The sequence below is a fragment of the Spea bombifrons genome, chromosome 2 (assembly GCF_027358695.1).
Source record: "Spea bombifrons isolate aSpeBom1 chromosome 2, aSpeBom1.2.pri, whole genome shotgun sequence".
NCBI classification, from domain to species: domain Eukaryota; kingdom Metazoa; phylum Chordata; class Amphibia; order Anura; family Pelobatidae; genus Spea; species Spea bombifrons.
The window spans coordinates 47,010,638-47,023,702 of NC_071088.1; the positions used below are offsets into that span (position 1 = coordinate 47,010,638).

Consider the following 13,065-nt stretch of genomic DNA (forward strand, 5'->3'; position numbering starts at 1 on the left):
TTATCTGCGTAGGCCTTACTAGCTATTACCACCTTCTGTCTCCTCCCAATCTTCCCCTATGTTTGCATTCAGCCCCTAAGACCAGGGCATACCTTTAACTTGGTCGCTGTAATCTAACCCTCTATAGTGGCTTCCTTGGATATACCTATTTTCCTGTTGGCAGCTATATATATATATATATATATATATATATATCGTATATATATATATATATATATATATATTTCAGCAAACCACCACAGTTGGAATTAAAAAAAAATACTCTTGAGTATACGGAGTTTTTTGTTCTCCCTACGATCAGAAAACCTGAAGTAAATACTTCTTTCTTTTGGCACTGCATGTAGATGTTTGTTTCTCTTTAAACAGTGCCAATGTCTTTTTCTTCACAGTCTGTGCAGCTTTTAAATGTATTCTAAATACTGATGCGTGTCTAATGTCATTTAGCAATAAGGTATGCAGAAATGGTGCTCCCGACAGCCTGGACAACAGGAATCTGATAGTGGTGGAGGGGAGACCTAAGAGCTTCAATTGGCTCTTTTTTTCCCAAGGCTATCTGTATAACCATTAGTCATCACTCTCCTTGGAACATGGATACTTAAATATTGAACCCCAACTGTTTCTGAAATATCACTCCAATAATACTTTGTCATGCGGGGACAATAGGAGTGCTTCTCTTTACAACAGGTTTAAATTTTCCACAAACTTAGGTTTTCTATCTTCCAAAGCTTCTTACAGCTATACCAGTATTTGACCTTAAATATCACCGGTAAACCCCAGCCTACCTATTTTGGGGTCCATTTATCTATCCTCAGGAATCCCTTTCCACTGCACATTGTTTAGTGTGTGGATGCATATATACTTAGTACATCTGATGACAGGTTCCCAATTAACCATTTTACAAATGCATGTACTTCCCATTTTATGTCAAAATATCTTTATTTGATGTAGTTCTCACTTCTGTAACAAAGCCAGTATGGAATAATTAACTAGCTATATTTCATTTAGCCTCCTTTTTTTTTCTTGCAGTCTGGACAGTTCAATGAAGACATGATACCGACTGTTGGGTTTAACATGAGAAAAATCACCAAAGGGAATGTGACTATTAAGGTAAACATGTGCCTAACGCAGTTAATGGCCAAGGGAAATTTAACTACCTCAACATATTGAACACACAATTACCGTATTTACTCGATTATAAGACAAGGTTTTTTTTCAGAGCAAATGCTCTGAAAAATACCCCTCGTCTTATAATCGGGGTCGTCTTATAATCAGACTTTAAATAGGTCTGACTATGAGACGACTAAGATCCAGATCCCCCGCAGCTGCGGGGGACCTGGATCCTCCTGTCTCAAACCCCCCCCCCGCCCCACTTACCGGTGCTTCCCCGATGTGTAGCCGGGGCAGCGTGTAGATGTGTACGCGATTGTGATTGCGATTCGCGTAGACAACTTACGCTGCAGCCGGAGGGAGGTGTGGCTAGCAGCGGGGGGAGGCAGAGTGCTATATGAAATGCCTTTTAACCTCCTTAATGCCACTTTGCCTCCAGAAATGCCTTTTTAACTCTCTATACGCCACTCTGCCTCCTGAAATGCCTTTTAACCCCCTTAATGCCAGAGTGGCATATAGGGATATAAGGCATTTCTGGAGGCAGAGTGGCACATAGGGGGGTCAAAAGGCATATCATGGGGCACAGTGGCATATGGGGTTAAAAGGCATATCATGGGGCACAGTGGCATTTAGAGGGTTAAAAGGCATATCATGGGGCACAGTGGCATATAGGGGGTATAAGGCATTTCTGGGGCAGATGTGCATAACTGGGGGGGGCCTGGTTGGAAAATAGAAGGAAATAAAACCAAAATATTTTTCTCAATCATAGCTTTTATTAAAAAAATAGTTTACATCAATTAACATTTACTGGTAACACTTTTTTCCTATAGGGTCGTCTTATATTCAGGCTTTTTCTTTTTTCCTAAATTAATATTCAGATTTGGGGGGTCGTCTTATAATCAGGGTTGTCTATAATCGAGCAAATACGGTATATTTTTTGGTTTTACGCTTAGCACCAGATTTTGTGTGGCAAATATTCCCTGTCTAGTGTTTACAAAAACTCTTGGTTAGAGTTCTGTGTGGACAATTGCACACTGTGTAAGACGAATAATGGTTATTTTTTGCTCACTTATTACTGTTAGTCGATGCACATATATTTTGCACCCCAAAACACCCTTGCTTTTCACTTTTATACCATAGGTGATTAGGTAAATGTTTTTGATAATGCAACCTGACATATACACTCACTCTAAAAAAGGGCTGCACAAATTATATTATCTGGTGGATTATCGTGTGTGTGTGTGTGTGGAGGTTCGAGGGAGTACCAGATCATGTTGTGTGTTGGAATTGGAGGTAGAGCCTGCTGGATCATATTGTGTGCAGCAAGGCAAGGACATGCACAATCATGTTGTGTGCATGGAGGACAGGGGCTGCAAGAGATCTTTGTATGCGGCAGGGGGAGGTGAAGGGCTATCAGATGCTGTGTGTGTATATGTGTTCAGGGGGGCGACTGTTGGATAGTGGTTTTTTTTTTGGCGGAACTGCCTTTTGTAAAGATAAAGTGAGAATATAGACATAGAGAAAGAAGGATAGATAGAGAAGAAAAGGAAGTGTGGCATTCACATTTGGAAGTTGTTGCTACGAACCCACAAAGTGGCTCTTAATACTAGTATAACAGGCCATCCTTAGGCTGCAAAAGAAAAAAAGCATCGGAGAGATGGCAGGAATGTTACATAGTTACATAGTTACATAGGCTGAAAAAAGACATGCGTCCATCAAGTTCAGCCTTTCCTATATCTGTTAATTTATTGCTGTTTGATCCAAAAGAAGGCAAAAAACCCCGGCTTCGCTCTTTCCAATTTTGCACTAACCAGGGAAAAAAAATCCTTCTTGACCCCAAAATGGCAGTCAGATTTCTCCTTGGATCAATAAGCTGTTTCCCCATAATTAAAGATTATATCCCCGAATATTATGTTTTTTCCAGGTATCCATCCAGTTGCAGTTTAAACGTCTGTACAGACTCTGATAAAACTACCTCTGCAGGCAGAGAATTCCACATCCTTATTGTCCTTACTGTAAAAAACCCTTTCCTCTGCTTTAGTCTAAATCTCCTTTCTTCCAGTCTAAATGCATGACCACGTGTCCTATGCATAGTCCTGTTTATGAACAGATTTCCACACAATGGTTTGTATTGGCCCCGAATATATTTATATAACGTTATCATATCCCCTCTGAGGCGACGTTTTTCTAAACTAAACAGATTTAAATTAGTTAACCTTTCTTCATAACTATAGTGCTCCATTCCTTTTATTAATTTTGTAGCCCGCCTCTGCACCCTTTCTAGTGCTATCATATCCTTCTTTAGAAAAGGTGCCCAAAATTGCACAGCATACTCAAGGTGCGGCCTTACCATTGATTTATACAGAGGCAAAATTATATCTTTATTCCGTGACTTGATGCCCCTTTTTATACACGACAATACCTTACTGGCCTTAGCAACCGCAGACTGACACTGCACATTGTTGCCTAGTTTGTTGTCTATAACAATTCCCAAATCCTTCTCATTTGTCATTACCCCTAATTCACTACCGTTTAGGGTGTAGGTTGCTTGTGCATTCGCTACCCTGAAGTGCATAACTTTACATTTATCTACATTGAATTTCATCTGCCATTTGAGTGCCCAGTCCCCCAGTCTATCTAGATCCCCCTGCAGCACAGTAATATCCTGCTCGCCCTGTATAACTTTACCTAGTTTTGTGTCATCTGCAAACACAGAAACATGACTTTCAATGCCTACTGCCAGGTCATTTATAAATATGTTGAATAAAATTGGTCCCAGAACAGAACCCTGAGGGACACCACTTACCACTTTTGACCAGCTTGAAAATTTACCATTTATAACAACTCTCTGTTCTCTACCTCTAAGCCAATGTTCTACCCAAGAACAAGAATTTGCATCTAGGCCAATTTCTTTCAGTTTGAATACTAACCTATTGTGTGGAACCGTGTCAAACGCCTTGGCAAAATCCAAGTAGATTACATCCACTGCAACACCCTGATCTACACTTCTACTTACTTCTTCGTAGAATGCAATTAAATTAGTTTGACATGACCTATGTTTCATAAAACCATGCTGATTTATGCTAATAATACTATTCTTCCCAAGGAATTCTTGAATATTATCCCTAAACAGCCCTTCAAATACTTTCCCAGCAACGGAAGTTAGGCTCACAGGTCTATAATTTCCGGGCACAGAGTTGGAACCCTTTTTGAAAATAGGAACCACATCTGCCTTCCTCCAATCCTCTGGTACAATTCCTGAAAGAAAAGAATCCCGAAAGATTAGAAACAGAGGTTCACTTATTTCCTGACACAGCTCCTTAAGTACTCGTGGGTGAATACCGTCAGGCCCTGGAGCCTTGTTAGGAGTGGCCAACCCAACAGTTTGGTAGATTTAGAGTATAAAAGAATGCACTGGTGATCTCTGCATTACTAAAAGGCCCGGACATCCCCAGAAGACAACAGTGGTGGATGATCCTTTTCATGGAAAAGAAAAATCCCTTCGCAACATCCAGCCAAGTGAAGAACACTCTCCAGGAGGTAGGGATGTCACTATCCAAGTCTCCCATAAAGAGAAGACTTCATAAGAGCAAACGCAGAATGTGCACCACAAGGTGGAAACCATTCATAAGCCTCAAGAATAGAAAGGCTAGATTAGACTTTACCAAAAAACATCTAAAAAAAAAAATAAAAAAACTGTTCTGGAACAGTATTCTTTTTAAAGATGAAACCAAAATGATGGGGAAAAAAGTATGGAGAAGGCTTGGAACGGCTCAAGATCCGAAGCATACCACATCATCTGTAAAATATGGTGGAAGTGGTGTGATGGCATGGGCATGCATGGCTTCCAATGGCACTTGGTCACTAGTGTTTATTGATGCTTGACAGAAGCACCTGGTGAATTCTTAAGTGTATAGGGATATATTGTCTGCTCAGATTCAGCTTAATTCAGCAAAGTTGATTGTATGGTGTTTCGCTTTACATACCTACAATGACCCAAAACATACTTCGAAAGCAACCCAGGTGTTTTTTAAGGCAAAGAAGTAGAATATTCTGCAATGGTTGAGTCAATCACCTGATCTCAACCCGATGGAGCATGCATTTCAATTGCTGACGACAAAACTTAAGGCAGAAAGACCAACAAACAGGCAACTGAAGGCAGCTGCAGCAAAGGCTTGGAAAAGCATCAGAAAGGAGGAAACATGATGCTGAGAGGAGTTCTTGTCTTTTATCATGCTATGTTGGCCACTGTTGACATTTTGTGTAGTCTAGATTTAACTGCAGTGTGAAAAATGTTCCATTATATGAGAGCTTGGAGTTGATTTATTTGTGCTAGGTGTAGTGACCACCCTGATTTTGCTATGAATAGGGAAGTGTAGATTATTTTTATTCTTGTCTTAGTATGGCATGGATCTCAGGCTCTGTATTGTAAATTAATTTGTGTGCCTGTATTGCAAGTTTGGACTGGAACTTGAGTAAGTTTGGAGTATGTCTGCTTACTGGTGCGTAAAAGAGTGTAATCGATGGGAAAAGAGGAGTGTTGTGTCTTATCTCCCTTGCGTCTTATGTCAATAGTATACATTAGATTCAGAAACATACAAGGAAGACAATGTATCAGTTGTGTGAGGCTTGTCTGAAACTTGTGTATGTAAGCTTTGTTACAAATGTTATCTGTCATATGTTAGTAATGTCAGCTGTAATAGCTGTTTACTGCTGCTCCTGACTGTAAGAACCCCGACACCACTGCTTTTATGGGAAAAACGCCAGATCATGCCTCAGTGTGCTGTTGAAGAATACTCTTTGTGATTATAGTCTGGAAGGTCTGTTGCGTCTTGTGTAAGAACAAACTTTCTGTAATGTCAAAGTAACTGTGACATGCCATGACCTAATATGTATGGGTTTACATGGTTTTGTTTTTTGTACACAATGTGAGTGAAGATTAATCTAAATTTGACAGTAGCTTTATTGCTTTTACTTACTGTTTGAGAATATATGGACAGTGATATCAACTGTTTTGTCTGACACCTATACACCTAGAGAGAATATAAACTGTATAGACCAACATAAATAATGTAGTGTTGGATGAATATATGTCTAATTCAACACCTTCATGACCAGGGTTTTTTTAACATGTTTGCACTAAATGACAAGAGCCGTTTTTGTTTTTACTATGTCTTTATTCAACGGTGATTGCCCACTATCTCATTTAGTGCACCCCCACACATAAAAATTATCATTAAGTATGAGAAATGTCTAAAAAATGTGGGGGTAATTAGGGGGGAAAAGGAACATTTTTCAGTTTCACCTATAAAAACTAGGGATGCACCAAAATTAAAATTCTGGCCCGAAAATTCAGGATTCACTTGACCGAAAATGACCACTCAAAAAAATAAATAATAACCACACTTTTATTAAAAGAAACACACCAAAATTGGACAAAAAATTCAGTAACAATATTAATAAATATATATGATTGTTAACAGCAGTTACACTCCTATCATGCCCAGGCATACCCAGATTCCAGCATGTACTGGCTGACTTAGCATGATTTTCTGTCCAATTTTGGTGTGTTACTTACTTTTAACAAAAGTGTGGTTAATTTTACCAAAATTGGACAAAAAAAAATCAACAATATATTGCTATGGCAGCTGGGACACAGTCGCCGGTAAACCGGCAATTGTGGGGAGGAGCCTCTTTGATCACAGGGCTTCTGGGGGCTCTTTTTTTGTTGTTGCTAGTCTGCCTGGGCTAGAGCCCCCTACGAAACGGGTATTAACCCCCAATATACCTCATCGCAGCATTGAAGGGGTTAACGCTGCAGTTCAGGCAGCAGGGAAATATTGTAGCAGATCCGCACACTTGTGTGGGGGACTCAAGCAACAAACAGCCTCCTTCCCTGAAGCCGCATGTGGCAGCTGGGAACGCGATTGCAGGCTTTTCCGGCGATTGCATCTTAAGCCTGTAAAATCACTCCTGTCAGGCTTGGGGGGGTCCAGACACCTGGGCAGACAGCAGCAGCGGTGCCCCCCGCGATTACTGCGATTGTGGTGACGTAGGGGCATCGTCACAGAACAAATGAGCACACCGGACGTGTATCCCATAGAGATCATCGCAATACAACACAGAAATTTAGGTAACTGAATTAAAATGGGTACTTGACACATTTGTCCATGAGTGCTAGTGTTCTCTGTTTTTCAATTTAGTAAAATCAGTTGAAATGTGGCATGCTTTCTGCCGTTTTTGTAAAAATGTATAGGTATATGATTTTGACTCTTGTGTTTCAGCTCTGGGATATAGGAGGGCAGCCACGATTCCGAAGTATGTGGGAGAGATACTGCAGAGGTGTCAGCGCAATTGTGTGAGTATAACAATAAGATAAGGGTCATGGGAGTTGTATTTCTTAAAAGAAGGTAAACTCAAGATGAAAAAAGGTTGCCATAGTTGTGAAGAGGTCTGTTTAACATGATTATCAAGTTAAACCCCCTCTTATACGGTCCCAAGTGTTATATACTATCCCCTGCATAGGCTATTTGTGTAACCATCATAGATGTGTACAGCCACAGCTTTTGGGGTAGGGGATGGGGGCTTTTGAGAAAATAGTTCTGTTTTCATTACTTTTACTGTTTTGTTCCGATTATCGGAAGGAGGTGGAGATTAATATGGAAAAATGTTTTGGGGTTTTTGGGACGGAGTCTTACCACTTTATCATGTGATGTACTGTCTGCCCTAATCTAGGTATATTTAAGTAACTTAACTTGTCTCCTAAATATAACTATAACAAAAATTGCCCTGGCCTCCCATGGAAAATGTGTCCCAACCCCTGGGTTAATGGAAAGGTATTTTAATATATGTATTGAATGACAAACAGCTGTGTCGCTGTTCATTCCTGAATGTCTAATATTGCTGTATACAAACCTCACCAACAATGAAAATCCGTGGTGGATATTATATTAAAAATACATACTGTTGTGATTTATTATAATACTGAGCAAGTATTATTTTACTAATACTGCACTGTTAATCGTCATTAAATGTATGTTTCAGTTACATGGTGGATGCTGCTGATCAGGACAAAATTGAGGCATCAAAAAATGAACTTCATAACTTGCTGGACAAGGCCCAACTACAGGGGATACCGGTGAGAACTTATGTCATCTATGGTTTAAGCATTTGTAGTTAGTTAAGCTAACTAATGGCTCCCCTGAATTGCAAATCCTATAGAAAAATAAAATAAAGAGAATATCACATTTAAATTCTTGTAATCTCTTGGGTTGATGTAGTGCCTCCTTCACTAAATAGATTCAAATAAACAAAGTAGCAGGGGTGTCGGTATTGGGGGCTACTGGGGCTGAAGCCCAGAATCTCCACTTCATTGCCCCAAATGGAGACTCTTGGGCTAAAGCATACGCTTACCGTGGGGTCCCACAACTGATCCCCCAAGCTGGTTCAAAAGCCCTTTGCAAACAATTTTGGACTTGCCCAAGGAGGCAGGAACAGAGCGTTTCCACGTAACTCGAGGTGAAGCTGCGAGCAGCAAAGAAAATCTACAGCTGAACTAAGAGGTGTGAGTGAAGGAAGGATGGAAAGTGTGTAAGTGTTTGTCAGCATGTATGTATGTATGTATGTATGTATGTTTGTGTTTGAACATGCATATGTAAGTGTATGTGAGCATGGATTTGTGCGTGTGTGAGCAAGGATTTGAGCGTCTGTGAGCATAGGTGTGTATGTGTAAGGGTGTGTGTGACCATGGACGTGTAAGTGCGTATGTGTTGGCGTATGTGTGAGTGTTTGTGTGCCACTGTGAATGCACGGGAAAGATGTGGGAATGCCATGCCAAATATTATTATTATTATTAATATTATTATTATTATTATAAGGGGGGCAAAAGTAAGTAATAAAATGAAGAAATGTGGACAAAGGGAAAAAGATAAAGAAGAGACATTCAGATAAATAGGAGGAGAAATATAATGAAAGATGAGGAGAGATAATAAATAGTAGGAGGGATAACGAGAAGTGGGGAAGAAAAGGGAGGTATAAAGTGAAATTGGAGGAGAGATAAAGAGAATTGGAAGAGAGAATAAGAATCAAGGGGAATAAGAAAAATTAAGGGTAGGATCAAGTGGAGACCTGAGACTCTGAGAGGAGACCACTGTGGGTGCAATCTGAGCACTGGGACAAGTCCTTAAGTACATATTATAGAGTTAAAATTGAAGGTCTAAAGTAGACAGACGTATTTCACAGAGGTTACTGGAAATAAAGAAATTTAGAATTTTGTTTTATAAATGTTTTGCAAATGTGTGTGTGTGTGTGAGAGCGTGGGCGACCACTCTGAAAGCGGACTCCATTGCTATCAAATCTGCTGTGGGCTCTAGCCTCGGATCATTTGGAGACCTAGCAACGCCCCTGCAAAGTAGACTACTATACCTGTTTGTAGTGAATTTGTTTACTGTGCAATCCACTACTTCAAAGTAAGAATATTCAGTACGGATAAATCGCCACGTAAGCTTTAGGTGCTTGTGCGTATTTAGCGAGTTGCACTAGGGAGCTGTGTGTCTGGAAACATTTGTTTATTGAATATTAATAAAATACATTGGAATAAAGTATAGAAGCACTGTAGTTGATACAAAATATAATTTATGAATATAAGAACTGGTAATTCATGTCTTCCAGGTGCTTGTTCTTGGAAATAAGAGAGATATTCCAGGAGCTTTGGATGAGAAGGAATTAATTGAAAGGATGTGAGTATGAAATCATTTTACTGTGAGAACCAATTCACTATATCAGACCTTTTTTTTAGAAAAAAATAAATAAATTAAGGTGCACTTTAAATTTGTCACAGTGTTGCATTATTATTACAAGACACTAGATGGCACTGAAATATACCAAATCAAGCATTTTTTGCTATGATGATATCCATTCTTTCTCAATTAGCATTAATTTGCCTTTTAGTAACCCACAGAGATTATATATACTATACTATTTATACTCTTTATACTAATAATTTAGTAAGAATAACTGAATATTTTTTTTACGCTTTACCTATGCTATACTTTGGGGTGACAGAAATGTTCTTGTTTTTGAAAGAAAAGCAAATGTGTCCGCTAAAATAACATGGAAAGGATCAGAAGTTCAATGCAGACATTGTTAATGTTGTAAATGACTATTGTAGCTAAAAACTACTGATTTTTAATATAATATATTCATAGGCGTACAGAGGCCCTTTACAAACAACCATCATTCCTGTGTTCTGATGTCACGTCGTGTTTGCTAATCCAAGTTTAGGGTTAAAAGGCTATCTTTTCATTAGAAAAATCTTTTTGTTGTAATGTTAGCTCAGCTAAAGACGTCCTTGTTTTCCATGAAAACAGCTAAGTGACCTCAACATTTTTGAGCTGTAGCGTATTATAAACCGTACACTGCTGAAGCAAAAAACCTAAATATATACTCGTCTTGTTGGAAACAACAACTTGTCTTATTTGCTAATGATTTTCATGTTTTTGTCATGCTATCTTCTCTCAGCTATCACTTTTTTGTTTTTAAAAATAAACATTGGCCCACTGTGATCTCAATCTCATTCAGTGGTTAACCACTTAATGAATAAGGGGTTTTTGTCTTTTTTTTTTTTTTTTTTTGGACTTATGGAGTAAAAGGTTATTTGCACTCTTTTGCTTTTCAATCAAAATTTTACTCTCTCCATGTAGTTTAACCACGCAGCAGATTATATATTATACCTTAATTAAAAAAAAAAACTATACACATCTTTCTATTTTTATAACTATTTAGCTATCTATTTAACTATCCACCATATAGACTGCAGAGTGCAAAATCTAGGAATGCTGTGAAAAAACCCATCTATGTGGAGAAGCACCTTTAAATTAAATTATCATGTAAATTTTTTTTTTTTTTTTTTTTTTTTTTTTTTTATTACGAAAATACAAAAAAACTTACAAGTAAATGTATAAATACATCGATAAAATTTAAACAAATACATACATACATAACATAATTTAGGACAGACAAACAATTTTGGATTCCAATTAACAGCCTCAATTGCCGCGTATTTCAAAAAAAAAAAATAAGGAATATACGAGGACAATACTACTTCTTCATATCAATGTATTATTGACTCTATTGGGATATTGTTAAAGCTCTATTTCTTTCAAACTGCAGAGGTATAGCTGCAAGAGAAGAAATTAAAGGATTGCTAATCTTAATTAATCCATTTTGCCTTCTTGCAGCAATTTTATCCAGTTTTCCCAGGCTTCTGACCCATAAATTATCATGTAAATTAATAAATTGATCTAGTATAGAATACTGAGTACGTGTCCTTTCAATACTCAAATACTTCATAAAAACGTAATTTTTCTCTATCATGCTTTTTTTGTGCAGGAACCTGTCTGCCATCCAGGATAGAGAGATCTGCTGCTATTCCATCTCTTGCAAAGAAAAAGACAATATAGGTGGGTAAAGGGAATATGGCAATAAGGGACAAAGGAGATAATTGGAAATCTTTATATTGATATTACTATAATGCTGCATACAAACACAACCAGAATAGCACATATAAATAAAAAAGATCATTTTTTTTAATTCTCAGTGATGTATTAAAAATGTGGCATATTCAGACTCGACATTCCATTGCCGCCAACGGACTTTTATCAAGTGGTATAAAAGTTACGCATAGTAATTAATCTTTGGATTGAGTCGGCAACTACGTGTAGTAGCATGGGAATATTGACTGAAAAATTGAAAATGTTAGAAAATTTGCACTTCTGGCAGGTGAAATCAATTGCAGCAATTGTTAATCACATTTATATTCTCTTACTCCTTTTTCAGACATTACATTACAATGGCTTATCCAGCACTCCAAATCTAGACGGAGCTGAGGACGCCATATCTTCATCTGCCATTTTAAATTTCTTGGAGAGTGTTTTGTGTCTGGGACTTGCCACAATATCAAGAAAATGGAAAGGCGCCCAAACCCTAAGATTTGCTCTCTCCTTTCATCTGTCTGTGAATTATTGTTCTGTTTTCACATCAACATCTTCTTCCTGCATTCTTCTAAATTGTATTTTAACACTTTCCTGTCACCTTCCCTTGTAAGAAAAAATCATTTTACCTCCCTTGGTCCATTTCTTTCCCTTTTTATTGTTAATGTGTGAGTGTATATAAATATACATGTATGTATGTATGTTTGTGTATATATATATATATATGTATATGTTTTTATTTAATGTAGGACTTTAGTTTAGTATGCCATTCTCCATTGTATTTATATAAAATGATGAGAGAAAATAGATAAAACATTCCAGTGCAACATTAACATACTACTTATCTCTGTATGTAAGCTACAGGTTTTTAAAGGTTTGCACATTTTTTTTTTTTAATTTTTATTTATTTATTTTTGAACTCCAAAAGCATTAATTTATTTACATAAATTTGTATAACTCATCACAAGAGGAGGCATTGGATTAATTAAGGAATTAACCTTGTTGTAAGCAGGGGTCATGAGACATTTTATTGGCTGGATTATGAGTATAAAAAAACTGAAATATGAAGATATTGTCTATTATCGGACCGCTTGCTGAAATTTGATGATGGGTTAATAAAAGGCAGACAGAGACATACTAATGAGTGAGATTTGCTGATAAGTGTGACTTATTAATGATCATATCATATAGACATGGCCCTACAACAGGCTGTGTTCATAGGTTCCTCATGGCCATAATCAAATAATACAATTTCCTTAATTAAAATGTACTTAATTCATTACCTTTCTGTACTGCAAAGCAATATAATAAGTATTACCCCGGAATCCTGACGTATGTATGGGGCTAGAGTTGGACAGTTCTCTTCTACAAAAAGCCCCTAATCAAAATTCATCTATATCTTTGTTTTGTAATGTATTTTTTCAGTATTTAATTTGTTTACTTCTAATAAATTAATAATTTGTGAGCA

General features: G+C 37.6%; 1 protein-coding gene and 1 long non-coding RNA gene across 2 annotated transcripts in view; both read left to right on the top strand.

Annotated features, from left to right (window-relative positions):
* The window catches only part of ARL8A (ADP ribosylation factor like GTPase 8A), a 13,996-nt gene extending 931 nt beyond the window's left edge, over positions 1-13,065 (top strand). Inside the window, exons 2-7 of the mRNA XM_053457783.1 lie at positions 1,027-1,107; positions 7,392-7,465; positions 8,152-8,245; positions 9,778-9,845; positions 11,497-11,567; positions 11,944-13,065. Of these exons, the coding sequence (XP_053313758.1) occupies positions 1,027-1,107; positions 7,392-7,465; positions 8,152-8,245; positions 9,778-9,845; positions 11,497-11,567; positions 11,944-11,993 (438 nt within the window). The 3' untranslated portion in view covers positions 11,994-13,065. The remainder of the gene's footprint in view (positions 1-1,026; positions 1,108-7,391; positions 7,466-8,151; positions 8,246-9,777; positions 9,846-11,496; positions 11,568-11,943) is intronic.
* On the top strand, positions 2,178-4,578 carry LOC128475304 (uncharacterized). The gene is made up of 3 exons (XR_008346488.1): positions 2,178-2,340; positions 2,376-2,783; positions 4,477-4,578. It is a non-coding gene; the product is annotated as an uncharacterized LOC128475304 (long non-coding RNA).